The 18,850-nt window shown below is 46.7% G+C and overlaps 1 protein-coding gene across 8 annotated transcripts in view; it reads left to right on the top strand.

Moving 5' to 3' along the window:
* Positions 1-18,850, top strand: part of ARNT2 (aryl hydrocarbon receptor nuclear translocator 2) — a 202,780-nt gene that overhangs the window by 33,747 nt on the left and 150,183 nt on the right. For 2 of the 8 annotated variants that reach the window (XM_059059151.2, XM_067030048.1), the window contains exon 2: positions 15,331-15,445. In XM_059059151.2, coding sequence (XP_058915134.1) covers positions 15,331-15,445 — 115 coding nt within the window. Of the gene's footprint in view, positions 1-4,164; positions 4,324-5,845; positions 5,984-6,399; positions 6,510-15,330; positions 15,446-18,850 lie in introns of those variants that run through there. The other 6 variants (XM_067030044.1, XM_067030050.1, XM_067030051.1 and 3 more) reach the window with 6 other exon arrangements.

Raw genomic sequence — 18,850 nt, 5'->3', positions numbered from 1 at the left:
TTATCAGGCTCCCTCTTGCCTTTCTCTGTATTCACCGCCTACACTGTGTCTGGGACCTGGCAAGTGCTAGGTAAGCGTCGGGGTGTGTTTGAGAGGCCGCCACAGCTGTGAGGAGTTCGGGACCAGGTCCCGGTTCTCAATGGTACCGACTGGAATAACTGGCCCCTGTGTGTGTGCAGGGAAGTGGGCCTTCGCTCCCCACTGCCCACGGGCATGGAGAAGTCATGGACTGGGGTTGGGGGCTGAGGGGCACAGGAGGAACACTCCCAGGCCTGTGGCCGCCGCCCCTCGTCCCCGCTTCTGAGCTGGCGGCAGCATGTCCCTCACCTCGAATGACTACTTTTCCAGTATTTCTTGGCTGGAGGCTCACCTTCTGTTTCTCTTCTCCTGTTTTTCTCCTCTCCTGTTGTCTGGCCTCATCTCCCCATTCTTTCCACTTTCCTGAATATTTCAGATTGTTTACCACATATATTTACTACTGTTCTCATCAGAAAAGAATAAATACTATCTCACCTGGGAAATGGGGATGGTGATGCTTCTCTCACAGCCCTGCTGTGGGGCTCAGCAGGTACTTCATCTTGGAGCCGCGCCCCCTTCCTGCCCACCACCCCTTCCCCTTCCTCCAGCGCGAGCTTGCTCAGCTGTAGGTGCTGCTCGACGTCCCACCTGCCGGCCTCTGTTCCACTTCCCAGCTCTGTGCTCTACGTTCCCAAGCAGCCTGCCCACGGGTCCAGCATCCCACGCCTGCTCCTTCACTTTCAAATCAACCACTTGCATTGTACCCCCATCATAAGAGGACTGTATTCTACATTGTAACAACTTAGAGATACAGAAAACGCTAAGCGGGAAATAAAAATCACAGGTAATCTGACCATTCAAATATAGCTTTGTCCCCTTTTTAGTGTATTGACCTCAAGACACACACACGCACACACACACACACACACACCCAGTCTTTCTCTACTGTATGTGTATTAGAGGTGCATTGAATTAAATCCATTGGACCTAATGCTGAATGTCTGAGCATCAAAGTCAACGTTTGGTTGTGTTTGAGGCTGGAGCTAAATATCACCATCGTTGAATGAAAGCCAGACATTTTACAAAAGTAGGTTTTATTACTACTTTATTATTATTTATTAGTAGTAGTTACATTGTAAAAGGTTGACATCTGACTCAGAATAATATATGGGCACTGTTCACGGCTGAGTGCTTCTGTCTTCATCATGCTGCAGTCAGTGACACTAAATAGATGTTCGTTTGCAGTTGAGTTTGGGGGAGGAACGAGAGGTATCAGGGCGACTTCGTATTTCCCTAACATTTCCTCTTTTTTCTCTTTGTTTTCTTAATTGCATCTAGATTGATGATGATTTCCTCTAGATCAGCTTGATGTACTTGATTTTGAAGGTTTTCTCTCGTGCAGTTTTGAGGTAGCAAAGTTCACAAAGCTGGCTATTAGCTCATCCCTGTACAGATATGAAAACTTCCAAATAAGAATTTTTCTTGAAAGATGCATGGCCTAAACAAACAAATTTTAAAAATTTAAAATCTTGACAGTTTATTGCTATGAAGGCCAGTACATATACCAAACAACTCCACAAAGGTATTAATTACAGGGCTTCCCTGCTGGCACAGTGGTTAAGAATCTGCTTGCCAATGCAGGGGACATAGGTTTGAGCCCTGGTCCGGGAAGATCCCACACGCCGCGGAGCAACTAAGCCCGTGCGCCACAACTACTGAGCCTCTGCTCTAGAGCCCGTGAGCCACAACTACTGAACGAGTGTGCCATAACTACTGAAGCCCGCGTGCCTAGAGCCTGTGCTCCACAACAAGAGAAGCCACCACAATGAGAACCCCATGCACCACAACGAAGAGTGGCCCCCGCTCGCTGCAACTAGAGAAAGTCCACGCTCAGCAACAAAGACCCAACGCAGCCAAAAATAAATAAATAAGTAAATAATTAATTAATTTTTAAAAAGCAGTCTTTCAAAATCTCTAAAAAAAAGATATTAATTACAGCATACTCTGATAATCTCTTTTATTCTGCTTTGTATTATTATTTATGTTTCTATAGACATCTTAGCTCAAAAAGGATATAATAGTCTTCCTAAAGGCAGCAAGCTAATGCATTCTCCCTTAATATTTGTATTATTTCCCCATTTTCTCTTACATTTAAGTATTTGAAAATTCTTAATAATTGGTTTTGTACATAAAACGAATAGCTTTCAGCCTATGGCAGCGAATTATCACACATTATACTCCTACAACAATATATTTATAAACCATCTGATAAGGAGAATTGAAGCATATATATATATAAGGAGCTTTTCAATCTTAGTTCATTTAGAAAGCCTATTTGCGTTTGAAAGTGAACATTCAGACTCGAACAGTAAGTTTGTGTGGCATGCCTCGTTTGGGGATTGCTGTTGATATACTACAGATGTAGATAACGATGGTGACCCATGTGATTATAGGGTCATTGATTACCCACAAGTTCAGGGATGCCAGAAACGATCCTGAAATGGGTATTCCACTGCTCGTCCTTTCAAAGGTCGAGGCATTCGTTCAGAAGTGGGGCAAATACTGTGACTGAAGCTGAGTTTTGATGGCTCCCTGACTCATATATGTTTGCCTCTAAGCTTTTGTATCCTGCTCTATTAATGTACCCTTAGCATTTTCCTGTAACATTATTCTTTGAAATCATGATATTTGATGGCTGCGTGATTTTTATCTGTGTGGGTATTCCATAATTTATTAGCTTTTCACTTTATGTCAGACGTTTTAGTTCATTTGGTTTCTTTTCAACTTCAAACTGTATTTGGACAGTCAGAGCGCCTGTGTGTCATTCATTTCTTCCCTTACCCTTCATATCCTTGGCCACCATGCCAAGGCCTTGGCAATAATCAAGAATTGGCCTCTTCTGTTTCATACAGGAAGGTCTCTCACGTATTTGAAGACAGTTTCACGTCTCCTCCTGCCTCAAGGAGTTTCCTTCAACCACAGCCTGGGTTTTAGCTGAGGATCCCTCTAAGACCCTCTCAAGGGCAGCCTGTCCACTGACAGACCCCGAGCCTACAACCCAGCTGACCTGGCCTATCTTCTGCCTGACAGATGAGACCCACTTCCCTCTGATGGTCTCTGGCTGTCGTATTTGACTCAAGCATGGGACGATTCGTGGTGGAGGCCCCGTTGTGGTTATATATGTGGGCCTTTGTCACGTCCCAGAAGGCGGCCAGATTGAGTGCGGAGCTCGGTCTTCCTGTCTTGCTCCAGAATCATAACCTCATCGGTAACCTCCCTACCTTTCTTCCTCTGGAATTGTTGGTTGCCCGTCTTCTTCTTGGGTCTGTGTGTTTTACCCTTTTTATTAAGTTCAAGGCAGGGATGCAGGGCCTTCAGCCAGGAGGGTGGGCTTGGACACTAGTGGGAATACAGGTGCTAATGCGCTCGTGGGCTCTGGTGCAGTGTCCGTGTTCCAAAGGGCACAGCACTGCCCACTTGGGCCAGGGAGCAGGGCTCTGCCTAAGCCAGCATTGCTAGCTGAGGTGGGAGGGCATCTTCCCAGGCTGCCCTAGCACTGGTTCCAGTTCCCTAATGCCAAACCTGCCTGCTGGCTAAGAGCGACTCAAGCCCACAGCCAGGGCTCTGTGTCCAGGAGGGAGACACCAGCTGATGGAGGAAGGACCTGGCCTCTTCCTCCTTTCCTGGGTCCACTGACCGTCTCTTCCCATGTCTACCACCTCCTGCCCTGCTGCAGAGACACCCACCCAGCCCGCCTTTGGGTGAGGGCTGCCTTACAGAGGATACACGGCTGGTTAGTCTAGCAAGGACCTGGGGTCAGAGTCCCGTGGCTCTCGGTCTAATGATTTTTCTGTACCTTGTGCTACAGAAATCCCACCCTATGGAGGGCCTTTGGGAGTCATGTGCCCTGCCTTCCTTCCAGAAGTGGAAGGGACCCTTTCTCCCTTGCACATCAGGAGGAATCCTTTTAGATCTCTGCCTGAAATGTTTTGATAACAATCTAGAGATTTCAACATACATTGTGGTTGCACAAGAAATCCAAGTCACCAATTTTTCAGAACCTAAGCAGTTAACATTAGAAATTTTGCTGCAAATAAATTGATCAGTATGCAAGACAGTTGTCACGGCTGAATCATGGTCCACAGTTAAGGTAAACAGATCTGTGATGACATTTTCTGAGCGGAATACAAATGCAGCTCATTTCCTCCCAGAGGTTTCTGACATTTCTTCTACACGGAAAACAGATTCTCCCAAGAAGGTGCTGGTCACAAGGAAGAAAGATCTTTGTTTAATCCCTCTGAAAAGGTATGGCTGTGGTATTTGATGTGCTTTCTGCGAAAAGAATTGTTCTAAGAGAAATGAATAGTAAAGAGAGCGTTTTCCTTTGGTTAGCTGTCCCTCACTCCCTCCCAACCATGGAGAGACCCTTTTGGTTTTTGTTTATTTGAATGGTTATTAAAATACTATGTCATTGTATTGTGAGAGTTTGCATGTCAATAACATTTTTTTGCAATGTGAAGATCAAGGGATATTTTTCTTATTTAGATTCACATGAAATAGTGGGGGAGGGAACAAAATGTTTTTTCATTTCCTCATGTTCTCTTCATCTGTAATGCTCTCAAGTTTCACATTTTTCCCCCGGTTTTTGTTCCCTGTACTGTATTTTAGGAATTCTATACACTATGTCTGCATTTGAAATATGAAATAGTCCTTAGCTAGATGCTGCATTGTAAGCTAGATCTGTTTTCTGTATGCTGGTGAAGCTTTCAAAAGCCTCAGCTTGTACTGCAGTTGAAATGAGCTGAAAACCTGCAACTTTGTGTAAGGGCAGGCAGTCATTCCATCCCTGTGTGTAACGGAAACAGCATTTCCTGGGTTGGGGGCAATACTGGCATTTGGGGTGGGACTGGTGTAGATGGAGATATTTCTGTCTATTTGTGCATTTGTTATTGGTTATGACCAGGGGTCCTGAGCAAGGAGCTATACAAGACGGTTGCATTTGAGGTGGGGGCATAATTCGAGATCCTGTTGGGGGTTGAAGTTGGGGTAAAAGGCCAGAAAGCTCCAGTGACTGGACATGAACAAGAGGGCATGCCCCTCAAAGCAGGGGCATGAATGAGTCTGTTCATAAATTCTGGAGCAATCAAAGGAATACATTTAGTAAAAGGGTGTCTTTTATATCGTGCTTCATTCCTCCCTGAAGCGTTTGCTGTCCATTGCCAGGACAGCACAGGTGTGGCCTCCTCCAGGAAGCCTTCTTGGATCTTCCTGGCCCTTCCCACCACCCAGTGTCCAGTCTCTTGCACAGCACACAGCTCTCAGTATGAAATTACCTGGCTCTGGGTCTCCATCACACTCAAGACTGAACCTGTCAGCAGCAGGATGGGGTCTTTTCATCTCTGACCGACCAGCTTGTAGCACAGCTCCTGGCTCAAAATCAGAGCTTTGCAAATGCTGTGTGTAATTGAAACAGGCCCCATTTTCTTACAGCAGCTTCTGCCGAAGGAAGGGGTGTCCTGATTAACCCCATTTCTTAGTTGGAGAATAGATGGGGAAACTGAGTCGCATAGCAATGAAGCCAGACTAGAACCAGATGCCTATTTAGTGCGTGACCCTCTGAATAAATGGAGAGGAAGGTGTAAGCGATCACACCTCTCCTTTGCTGCAGAGTCCCCATATATCAAGTGTATGGTGTGGTAGATGTAAATATGCAACCGAACCAACCATATTTTTCTTCCTCCTCCAGAAATTTTTTGCCCCATGCAGTCTCAGTGTAGGAGGATCAGGTGACCAAGGCTTTTTAGAGTCTTCCTTTCTGGGCTCTGACGTTGACACATCATGTATTTTTGAGACAGTAACATCATTTTCTTCCTCCTGAATGCCCTCTGGGTGGCTCCATCATTCAGGCCCTGTTATCTGTCATCTGGACCTCTGTGACCTTCATTCATTCACAGGAGAAGTACAGGTACAGTAAGAATGAATCACCAGGGACCAGACCTAGTGGGAGGGGGAGGGATTGGCCAAGGACAGGCTTTCTTGGAAAAGTGATGTTTGAGCTCAATCTCAATGACCATTTAGGAGTTAACTTGGTGAAGAGATGGAAGAGAGCTTTCTGGCCACAGGACACAGCATGTGCAAAGGCCCTGAGGTGGGAGGGAACACAGTGTGTTTGTAAGATTGATAGGGCTGTGTGGGCAGAGCCGAAGAGGTGGGCAGGAGAGGTGGACAGCAGCCTGACCCCACACGAACTGGCTGACCATTGCAGGGAACTCCACATTTGTGCTGAGAGCAAAGAGAAGCTGCTAGAGGAGGGAAGTAAGAAGTGGACTGGTCAGCTCAGACTCCTGTGCAAACAGTGGGAGATTAGATGCAGAGGGACCAAGGGAGGAGGCCCTGCGATAGGCCAGCAGAGAACCCGGAGGATGGAGAGACCTTTAGGACGTGACAGCAGGACTTGAGAACTGGATTTGTGAATCATCAGCACAGAAATGGTACTGATGCGGTGCTTGAATGGGTTCACCTGGAGGGAGAACAGAGAAGAGGGAGTGGTGTAAGTGCCTGGAGGCCTGGTGGAGGAGGGGGAGCTGGCTAAGGAGAGGAGAAGGAGGGCCTGAGAGGTGGGAGGGAGGGGATGCGGCCCCTGGCAACCCAGGAGAGAGTGCTGGTGATGGGGAGTGGGCAGCTGCACCCCACAGAAAAGGGTGGGGGCAGAGATGAGGCCCCTGTGATGACGCCAGCTCCCTAGCCGGGTGACAGGGATAAAGGCCTGACTGCGGGGGATTGAAGGGAGAATGGGAGGTGAGGAGACCCTGAGGGGAGGCCCGAAGGGGAGCAGTGACTTTGCCACATGTGACAACTCTTTTTTTTTTTTTTTAATTTATGTGTTATTTATTTATTTATTTGGCTGTGCTGGGTCTCACTTGCGGCATGTGGGCTCCTTAGTTGTGGCATGAGGGATCTTAGTTGCAGCATACATGTGGGATCTAATTCCTCAATCAGGGAGCGAACCCAGGCCCCCTGCATTGGGAGCGAGCAGTCTTACCCACTGGACCACCAGGGAAGTCCCCACACGTGGCAGCTCTTAACGTGTACAGTTGACAATTCCTCCTCTGCTTTTAGGACTGGATTTGCATGTTGACGTGGTGTTCTGGTCCGTAGGATGTGTTCATGTTTCTGTGGCGCTAGAGCCTCTCCTCGTTACGTGTGGTCAGCCCTCAACTGCGGGGGAAGTCAAGGTGCGGACCATGACCGCCACGCTTCTCTCATTGGAATTCCTTGCCATTGCCCGCCTGGGTTGCCCACAGGGAACCAGAGTCAAGAGGGTGCGGGTGGTTCATCTGGGATTTCTGGGCTCCCTTGCTGGCTTGCATGAACCCTCTGAAAGCAGTGTGGGGCTGTGTGGGACCGTGGGGTCCCAGGGCTGTGACGGGGGCACGTGCACCTGCTCAGATGAGGCTCTCCTGGGTGAGAGCATGGTGTAGTGAGGAGGGAGCCGTGTCCGCGTCAGTCCAGAGCGGGGGGTGTACATGTGCATCTGTGGAGCCCAGCAGGGACCTGGGAGAGGGGCTGGAGGCACACATGGGGCCTGTCTGCTGACCTCTCCCTGGGCTGTGGGTGGGCCAGCCATTTAAAGGCAGAGCTCTCAGTAGGGAGGCAGTGTGAGGTCGGCACAGGACGAGGACAGGGGCTCAGGCTGCCCGGGCGTGCGGCAGCCCCTGTGTCTCCCTTGTAATAGCATCACCCTGGGGGGCGTTTTGCACGTGGGGCTGCAGAGGAGTCAGTCCTGTGGCCACCCCCCTCTTCTGTGGCCCACTGTCACCCTTCCTGCACTCCTGTGAGACAGAGCCATAGAAATCAAATCACAGAAGTGACCTAATTCCTTACAGTAAGAAAATGATGGTAAGTTTTGTTAGTGTCTGTGTTTTACTTAGCAAATGCTTAGAAGTGCTTACTATGTGCCAGACATCATTCTAAGTGCTTTATGGGTATTCGCTTTTTTAATCCTCATAGCAACCTCATGAGGGATTTACTATGTCTTATTAGGCCCATTTTACAGATAGAAGACTGAGGCACAGAGAAGCTAAGTTTTGCTCAAGGATTATGTAAAAATACAGACACGCCCCCCCCCCCCCACACACACACAATGTCTGCTTTAAAAAACATTCTTTTCTTGGGGGAAAGTCAAAGGGGAAAGGGGAAGTAACTTCTGCCAGGCATCTATTATTTTTATTTTTTATTTACCAGTCTTCTTTATTTTTTTTTTTAAAGGATAGAAATTTATTGTCTCACCGTCTGGAGGCTAGAAGTTTGAAATCAAAGTGTCAGCAGGCTTGGTTCTCTCTGAAAGCTCTGAGGAAGACTCTTTTCCATGCCAATCTCATTGCTTTTGGTGGTTGCCCACAGTCTTTGGCATTCTGTGGCTTGTAGACTGCCAGGCGTCTTCAATGAGTGATCTTCCTTAATAATCACCACAGTAACTGTGCATGATGTAGGGATATTCCTTTTTTTATGGATGAGGAAACTGGAGCTTAGGGATGATGAATAGCTTGCCCATGACCCCAAAGCATGGACCTTTCCTGCATGTCAAGCAGCTTCCACCTGGGCCTGTGATTTAGAGTCTTGATGTTACGGTGTCTCTGGTTGCCTCCACCCCAGCCGGGGAAGGGGTCTGCTGGCCGCCCAGCCTCTGCCTGAGCACCTTGAGGGGAGAGGGCCCTGCAGGGGGTGGCTGAGTGGCGAGAGCCCGCTCTGCTGCTTCGCAGTCATGTGACCGAGGCATGGCCCTGACCTCTCTCTGCCCAAGTTCCCTCATCTGTAGAATGAGTTGACTTTATACCTCTCTTGTAGGCTGGATGTAAAGCACACGTGAAGAGCTAGGGACATAGTGAGCGCTCAACATAAATCTTATTGCCTTTATACAAAAATATTTTACATATTTTTGTATAGGATGTTTATCATTATTATTTAGCCAATCCATTCCATTGTTGGACACTCTTGTTATTAAAAAGATATCCCCTTCCTTTATCTCAATCTGATTCGTTCACTGCTTCTAGCTCTCCAGCTATATATGCTTTCGACTGTGGCTTACAATGAAACCCTTTAAAAATACTTATTTCTCTATTTGTGGTCATTAAATTAACACGTCATTAGATTAATGTTAAATTAACACATGTTGTTGAAGAAAAAAACCTTTTATATTCAAAAACAAAAAGAGCTTTTAGGAGAAAATAAAACCCATCTATAATTTCCACAACAAAAATAGCCAAGTTTAACACATTGGTGTACTTGTATCTGCCTTCCGGTCTTTTTCTGTGCATATATTAAGTACACACACACACACACACACACACACACACAGCTGTGGCATCCTCTTGTGAGCCATGGGTAACTTAATGTCTCTTGACGCATACTGCCAACTCATCCTTCACAAAGGCTGTGTTCATGTACACCCCAGGGGCAAGGTATGACCATGGCCACATTGTCACCCAGTAGTTTTCCAACTTGATTTTCTCTCTGCCCAGTGCTATGGTCAAGGTTCCACTTTTCTTCCTTTTGGAGTGAAATTCAATAGCCCTGGAGAAAATCAACAATGGGCTTATGGGGCTACTTTCCATCTAGATATATAATACCAGGCTCTGGGACTTCCCTGGTAGCACAGTGGTTAAGAAACCACCTCCCAATGCAGGGGACACGGGTTTGAGCCCTAGTCCGGAAGATCCCGCATGCTGCAGAGCAACTAAGCCTGCACTCTAGAGCCCGTGAGCCACAACTGCTGAGCCCGTGGGCCACAACTACTGAAGCCTGTGAGCCTAGAGCCTGTGCTCTGCAACAAGAAGCCAATGCAAATGAGAAGCCCTCGCAGTGCAATGAAGAGTAGCCCCCACTTCCCACAACTAGAGAAAGCCTGAGCGCAGCAGTGAAGACCCAACACAGCCAAATAAATAAATAAATAAATAATGGGCTCTGCCTTGGAGACCCTCACCTCTGACCTGGTGAGTGACCTTCTTCTGGCCACCTTTCCTGGATGGGTGTCCTAGGAGCTTTGGTAACTTACATTCGGGTCATATGAAAAAGTTGCCAGATCTTGGGAGCAGTAGTCACTTTTCCAAAGAAGGCTGACAGCTGATTACATTGGTAGATATGAACATAGATTACAGATGAGAGAGACATGTTTTTTATATTTTTATTTGAATGTATTAAGAGTGGCTCCTAAAAGACATTAGAGAAAAGTTTAACCTTTAAAGTGAATTTTAGTCTCATCGATTGCATCTTTCACTTGGTTTGTTTCGTATCTAAAACACTATTTTAGTTACCACAATGGCATTTGATAAAGTGAGACATCCGTTCCTTGAAAAAACTAAGAAAATGGGATAGGAGCAGATTTCCTTGATGTCATAAAGCATATTTGTCTTAAACCAGCAGGTCATTACAATTAAATTCAAGGACCAAGCAAGTTTGCTTACCATCACCATAATCATGATAATTTTAATCATTGCTGCTTGAGAGTTTTTTTTCCCTCCCAGGCACTGTGTTAAGCTCTTCATATACATTATCCTTAATTTTTTAAATGATCCTTTAAAGTAGATTATTGCTAGGAACTATTTGAGTTGTGATTTGAAACCAGGTATGTTTCACTGCAAAGCTCTGTGGCCTTTCTGTTACCCAGTTATTGGTCATTATTATTGAATATTCTGGAAGTTCTGGCCAGTGACGTAAGACATGAAAAGAAATTAAACCTTTAACTATTTAAAGTGAGAAAATAGTATCATTATTTGTACCCCATAGGATTTGTAAAATTAGAAAATTCAGAAAAATTAATGATGAATTATTACAACAATTTAAAAAATTTGGTGAAATGGCAGGACATGTGGCAATGGCGCTAGAAACTCTTTAGCCAGGCATGCAAATTTTGAAAGCATAAAACATACATGGAACAGCAAGGGAGGGGAGGGCAACACCTATCTTAGCTGCTGATCGAATCAGTTGACATCAAGCATGACAGAGTTATTGTAGCACAATTGTCTTCATAGCTAGTAACCAATCAGAAAGTAATCTGGGAAAGGAGATCTCATTCACACTAGTAGCAATGATCACAATACACAACACAACATCACATCATAATAACATCACAAAGTACCTAGAAATAAACTGAATGAGAAAGTGGGGGGATCTGTATGATGAAAATGCAAGACTTTATTGAGCTAAAAATGAAGTCTTGAGTAAATTATAGGCTTATGTCAATTTTTTGTTGAAAATTCTAAATGTTGCAAAAATGTCACTTTTCTCGAAAATTAATTTGTAGGTTCAAGATAATCCAATTAATTTCCAAAGGAGGTTAAACTTTATATCTTAATCAAATTATTCTAAAATTTAAATGGAAGAATAAGCCAGAAGAACAAAGATAATTCTGAAAGGTAAGAGCAGTGAGAGAAACTTGCATCGCTAAGTGTGTTATAATGGTGCAATACTAGAGCAAGTATAGATAACTGGGTAATTGACCAAAAAAGAAAATAGATATTCTAGAAACAGACACATTTTCTATGTACAAATAAAATGTAAGACAGAGGGAGCATCAAAAAAACTTATGGGGAAAAGGAAGGACTCGAATAAATGAGGTTAGGACAATTGATCTTTTCTTCTGCTGTGAACTGAATTATATCATCTTCTCAAAATTCATATGTTGAAGCCCTAACCGTACCACCCCACCACCACCCACCATTGACTGCATTTGAAGCTAGAGCTTATGGGAGGTAATTAAGTTTAAATGAGGTCATAAGAGTAGGGCCCTAGGATTGGTGGCCTTAGAAGAAGAGAAAATGTGACGACACAGAGAGCAGGGGGTCTGTAAACCGGGAAGAGGATTCTCACTGGCACCCAAATTGGCTGGCACCTTGTTTTTGGACTTCCCAGTCCCTGAACTGTGAGAAAATACATTTCTTTTGTTTAGTCCCCCCGTCTGTGGTATTTTGTTATGGCAACCCAAGCTGACCAATAAAACTCTACCTCTTAAAGCTTTCTCTAGCATTAAAAAATTTCTCAACCTAAAAAAACAAGCAACAGATTGGAAAAATATTGTAAAGGATTTTCAGAAAATGTGGCAAAGCTCTAATATCTTTGTCATAAAAAAAGATCATACAAATAGATGAGAAAAAACCTCTGAGTCTCAGTAGAGAAAAAGGTACATGATATACAGATGCAGTTTACAGGAGAAAACGTAAACCTAGAATGAGTCAGGTCTTCTTAGAAATGCTTTTGAATGTGGGATGGGGCAGGGGGGAGTTTTGGACATTGTGGATGGTGAGCCGCCATCTTTCTGTATTGTGTGTGTAGCCCCCTTTGCTGGAGATGCGTATGTGCCTCTCATTTTCAAATTATGTCGATGTATTTGCATATAAGGCCCCCTTGCTCCCCACCTCCCCTTATCCCATGGTGCACGGGCTCTGTGACACATGCATATCACATGTAAAGATTGTAGCCAACTCAGCATATCCGCCACATGGCCTTCATGAAGCATACACTTTCTCTGTGGTAGAAACTACTTGTGTCTGCCTGTCCACTTGCACTTGGTATCTCTCACCAAGCCTGGAGGGCACAAGGAGATACCTAGTGGGGTCTGATGGAGGCAGGCTGGTGTGGGCCTGTCCTCGCAGAGCTGGCCCTTTTTCTGGGCCAGTGAAACTTCATCGCGGGAAACATGACGTGACAGCAAGACTGGGCCTGCCCCTGGCCCGGCCCCTGGTCCACCGTGGGCACCTGTGGAAGTCACTTAATCTCTTTTTCCTTGTTTCCCTCATCTATTTGAGGAAAGGATTGGACTTTCCATATTCCTCAACTCTTGCCCCACAGCCAGGGTTTTTGTGGAACTTCACCGTCTGCACCTTTGTTTTCCCCAAATAAAATGGGACAGATATCATCTGCTTTCCTAACTGCACATTGCCTTCCGTTTTCCACTCCTTCCTCCCCACTCCCCACCTCCGAGCTGGAGGGTAGCTACACAGGGAAAGGGTGGGCCTTTCCAGGTGTGCAGACAATGGCAAAGATCTCCTCCAGCCTGACGTTTCCTTAACTCAAAGGCAAGAATGAGGTGGTTGACTTTAAAATACTTACACTAGTGTCCCGTGGAACACGAGTTGTTCGGAGAACACATTTTAAGAGTTTCCGCCATTAGAGACCTTTATGATGCGCTGGCTTAGTCACAAGTAAACAAACGTCCTTATATCAGGACTTCTCAGTTTTTTGGTGGGCACTGAAATCTTCGAGAAGGGGGATAAGTGTGTGGCTTTTCCCTAACCTGTTTGACCACGCAGCCCTTTTTCCTGGAGAATCTTAAGGGCCTGATGTTCTGTGGGACTTACTTTGGGAAGTGGTGACTTTTGTTTTCGCCCATGTTTGCACTGGCAGTGATTCAGCCTTTTAATTTGGGGACTTAACGGACTTAACGTGCTTTAGCATCCATAGCAGAAAAAAATACAGATTTCTTATCAGAAGCAGGCAGATATAAGGTTATGAGGTCATTGCTCTTCATACTGCTTAGCTGTCACAAATCCAGTACAGGAATTGTTTAGAGGAGAGCATTGCTTTAAGAAAGGGATTTTTTTTTTTTTTGTCCTTGAGTACTTTCTTATGTGTACATTAGTTAAAAACAAAAACAAAAAAAACTAATAGCCCTCAAATTTTTGTGAACATAGTGGAGTAGCTAAATTAAGATTTTGTTTATTAGTACTGTAAAATTCTACAGAACTTGTGAGTGGACTAGTTCAAGTTGACCTTAGAGTATGTTTATTAAACACAATGTCTTTGGACATAACTGTGGGTCAGCTGTCAGATGCCTCCGTGGTTTCTGGGAAGGGGCAGAGAGCAGTAACTTAACACTTTTGAGCATCACCAACATTCCCTCACTAACAAGGGCCCAGATCCCTGTCTTTATCCCAGACTGTCTTTCTGAAATACATTTTCGTAGACTGTTGCTTCCCTTCTGCCCTGGATAAGAGTTGGGCTGAGAAAATCGAGCCCTGTGGAAGTCATTCCCAAGAACAATAAACAGGATCAGAGAGGCCCCTGGAGTATTGCTTTTGACATTTAATGGTCTGAGGAAAGGGCATCTGAGTTCAAGAACTCTCCACAAAATGGGAAGGAGAAATTTTTTGAAACCAAAGAAACTGTGGTTTCTTTGACGTTAGGGATGTGTACCTTGGCCTTAACAAGCTTCTGAAAGTTTCTAGCTTATAAGCAATAATACATTATGATAAAGATGTACTGGAAAGGTACTCTCGTCTAATGCCAGATATACCTGTTCTTTTTTTTTTTCATTTGGAGTATAATTGCTTTACAATGGTGTGTTGGTTTCTGCTGTACAATGAAGTGAATCAGCTATACGTGTACATATATCCCCTCCCTCTTGGACCTCCCCCGCCCATCCCACCCATCTAGGCCATCACAGAGCACCGAGCTGAGCTCCCTGTGCTCTACAGCAGGTTCCCACTAGCTATCTATTTTACACATGGTAGTGTATTTCTGTCAAACCTAATCTCCCAATTCATCCCACCCTCCCCTTCCCCGCACCGTGTCCACACGTCTGTTCTCTATGTCTTGTGTCTCTATTCCTGCCCTGCAAATAGATTCGTTTGTACCACACCTGGAGTCTCATACAGAGTGAAGTAAGTCAGAAAGAGAATAACAAAGACCTACTTATTCTTTAAATTAACATTTCTTCCTAGAAAGTCCTGGCTGTGGAGAGCTGTTGTCACTGGCTTACCGTGCAGCCAGAAGGGATGCTTTTAAGGCCCCTGGACCTCACTGTCCTCAGCGTGAATGGAGGGCCAGGCAGGGCTCTATATTCAGTGATTCTGAGTCCAAGTTTAAAAAGGGGAACAGACTTTCCGCTTGAACACAGATGCCCAGGGTGAGGACCGAGCATCAGTGGTGGTGCTGCAGGCGATCTCTGGGTTGGCCCCATGGGGGCTACCAGTAGTTGGGACCAGCAGTGGGGTCCTTCCCCTTAAGCTTTGGCCACATGCCTGGATTCCTGAACGTCTTACCCGCCGCCAGGTGACAGGAGCTCTTTATGAAAGCTAAGTTAGCTACGCAAACTCTTTTTTTTACCACCTAAACTAAGTATGGGCATACTGCCCAGGGATATCCTTTTCCAGACAGGGGAAGGGCTCAGCTGCGTCACGTGACTAATGATGGGCCCAGGACCCAGGTCCCTGGATTCTCCTCCCAGGTGGTGCTTTTGGTCTGCCGGACAATCTTCTTGCTTATTCCTGGACTTTTCTGGCATTAAGCAAACCTCTCATCTTTGCTGAATTGCAGAAATGGCTTCGGACATCCCTGGATCGGTGACATTGCCCGTTGCCCCCATGGCGGCCTCTGGACAGGTGAGGATGGCTGGGGCCATGCCCGCCCGCGGAGGAAAGCGGCGCTCTGGGTAAGCAACCTCGGTGGTTCCAGGAATTGGGCTTAAATACGTGTTGAGCAACACTCTTGACCTGTTAGGAAAATATTGTCTCTCCCCCTCCTGGAGAATAAAAGCTCAGCAGTTTGCATCCTGTTTAGATTTTGCAAGATTCCTAACTATGCATGTGATTTGCCTCTGAGTGTTTTGGGGCCTCAGCACCCAGCTGGGGACTTCTGTTTGCTTGTGCTTGTGGTGAGAATGGCTCTATGTTCCTGCTGGGCTTTGCTCAGGCCATCTCTCTGAGGGAGGGGGCTTACCTATCCTCCTGCCTGAGCCCACCAGCTGGAGGGCAGCCCTGCAGGTCGAGCTTCAGCCCCTGTGGGCAGCAAAGATCCCTCTGGTGCTTTCTGTTCTTTGTTCCGTCTACCCGTCTTTGCTAGGTGGTGTGCAGGAATTCCTTTCCGAAAAACTGGCTCTAGCCCAGCACCTAAAGGCTGGGCAGCTTACATTGTAACCTGCTCTGCCAGTAAAGTTGGTAAGTTCTGGTGGGACCAGAAAGACCATCATTCTTAAACTGATGGAACCCAAAACGACATCTACTCGTGATGTATGGTGTCTGTAGCTGTGCAGAGATCTACGAAACCAATCAACCAACACAGATCCCTGCAGGAAAAACATAACCGACATTTTCAGACTCTGTGTATCAACCAACTCCTTTCCTTCATTGAATCAATTTTATTTTCAATGAAATATTTGATAGACAAATACTTTCATGAAATAGAATAGACATTGACATAGAATGAAATATTTGATAGACAAATACTTTCATGAAGTAGAATCAATTTGTCCTATTAATGCAATTTCCAATAACCCAGGTCTCCCCAGGAAGACAAGAATCCAGGCTCATTTTTAAAATGGTCCATCATTTTAAACCTAAGAGTCGCTTTTAAACCAGTGTGATTCTTAAAGGGGGCTGGGGGAGGGGGAGCAGGTATGTTATGAGGCTCTGGAATGGAATGGAGTAGGATGAAAAAGCCCCTTCAGCGTTATAATTTGACGTGGTGAAAAGACTGCTGTGTGTGTAGTAGTCTTTAAAAGAAGGGCTAAGATTTTGGTGATTAGTGAGAGGGTAATGGAGTCTGGTTCCCCAGCTTTCTCCCCTCCATTCAGCTCGCTCCCCACCAGGATGCTGATGCAGTCAGCGTTCCTTCCAACAGAGCTCTCACGAGCAGTGTGGTGCCTGGGGCAGAACTCCTGAGATCAGCTTTATAGGAGGAAGCAGCCTGCCCTAGGGCTTACTACAAACCCAGACATCCTATTTTAAGCAGCTATTCTTGTTAACTAGGTGCTAAGCTCAGTGGAGTGTGGGTTGTTGAAAGAATGCACTTGATGTCAACATATAAACTTACTGAATTTTTTTTTAAGATGCCAGGCCTTTTAAAAATTATTTTAAATGTCTGTGCTGGCTAACTTCCATTCCCTGGGGACAGAGCCTCATTGCGGGCCCAATCCTTTTTAAGAGGAGGAAGCACAGGACTCTTTTTGTTTCTTTTTTTCTTTTTTTTTTTTTTCCTGTATATTTAACATTTAAAAAAATTTTTTTTAAATTTAATTTTATTTTTTTATACAGCCGGTTCTTATTAATTATCCATTTTATACACATTAGTGTATACATGTCAATCCCAATCTCCCAGTTCATCCCACAACCACCCCCCCTCCCCGCCACTTTCCCCTCCTTGGTGTCCATATGTTTGTTCTCTACCTCTGTAGCACAGGACTCTTTGATGCAGGAAGGTGGGCTGGGCCGGGGCCAAGGGCAGGCAGAGATGCTGGGCCCCAGTATTCGCAGGACAAGGAGCCCTCTCCGTGCAGGGGAGTCGCTGAGCCTCTGCCGCCCCTCCCGTGGGGTGTGCGCTGGGCCTACGCTTTGCGCGGGGCTGGGCTGTGGCGAGCTGAGGCTACTGCCCTCCTTGCTGGGCTGTGGCGAGCTGAGGCTACTGCCCTCCTTGACCTCCGAGTTCCTGGCGTCCAGACCCTGACTTCTGCCCGCTGCCTGAGCTGATAACCGGACAGTGGCCTCGGTCTCCTTTCTGAAGAGGTCCCTCCAGGCTGCCCCTTTCCCTACCAGGTCACACATACACGGCGTGACACTGGAGCTGGAGGGGGACCTGGGGTGGACTGAGACAGAGCCCAGAGGTCACTCCCACTTAGGAGCAAGGAAGCACCACACCAAGCAAAGAAACCAGAGATTCAAGGGGACGAACAGCAATTGCCAGCACGCTACCCAACCAGCAGGATGAGGGCCCGCGCCTCAGAAAGGCAGATCAAGGAGCCGACCTCCTCCGGGGGGGTCGTCCTTTATTCTCCTCATTTGTGGAGCCCGTGCGCCTGCCTCCTTTTCCCCGTCAGAAGGAAGAGCAGGCAAACCGTGCTTTCTTCTGCTAAGCCCCTGTGACTGAGGGATGTATCCTCTGCGTCTCAGCAAGGAAACCTCCATTTTTACGCGGCAGTTTCCATAGTAACTGTCACATCTGGTATTTTTACGTGTTTTGCTGAAATTCTGTGATGGAGGGCCACCGCGGTCGTAGGACAGCCACAGCAGCGATGACGCTCCGCTGACCACAGCCTGCGCGCTCAGTCCTGACGGAAGTCGCATTCATCAAAAAGCAGGTCACCCCGCTGCGGCGCCCAGCCCGTACCGTGGCGCATTTACGCGCGCTCCCCTGTCACTGCCACGGTGCTCTTCCTCCTCCTCCTCCTCCTCTCTGAGATTGTGGGGCGCAGCTGGAGACACAGGGAGGCGGAGAAGGAGAGAGCAGAGGAGTGGGGGGTTGGGAGAGGTAAGGACCTGCCTCCCGCCCCCTATTCCCTGCCTATAGGTCTTCCCGCCCTGACCTGGTGATTCTGGTGGAGGGACGTGTCCCAGATTCCCAGCATGACCACCCAGCCCTGGTGTTTCAGAGCCAAGTAGAACTGACCCCTCGTGGGGTTTGGATCCCCCGGCCACATTCCTGGCCCTGCGCGTGGATCCTCTGATGAATGAATGCTCTTCCCGCTCCCCTGACGGCTTCCCCAGTAAGCATCGTAGCAAGCAGCGTGCTCTGCTAGCAGCTGGGACAAAGGTGAAGGTTCAGAAGTTTCAGATTCTTTGAAAAGTGATTCCACATGTGTGGCAGAAGTGACCAGAAGCAAGTCACCTGGATTGCATTTTTGTAGAGAACTCCCTGATCCCAGTGACGGGGTGGGCCGGCATGGAGGGCATCCACAGGGCACACTTGGTGCTTTTCAAGTGACAGGGGAAGTGGCTGTCATTAGGCTGTGCCCACCCCCAGAGTCAAGTCAGCCCTTGTTGGGGAGGGAGGGTGAGGGTGGAGGGGTGAGGGTGTACCAGCCCCTTCCCGCTGCCTTTAGAAGCCCTTGTTGGGCTTCTAAAAT

The sequence above is a fragment of the Kogia breviceps genome, chromosome 3 (genome assembly GCF_026419965.1).
Source record: "Kogia breviceps isolate mKogBre1 chromosome 3, mKogBre1 haplotype 1, whole genome shotgun sequence".
Lineage (NCBI taxonomy): Eukaryota > Metazoa > Chordata > Mammalia > Artiodactyla > Physeteridae > Kogia > Kogia breviceps.
The sequence above is the reverse complement of the archived record's forward strand: the minus strand, read 5'-3'. Positions and strand labels throughout refer to the sequence as shown.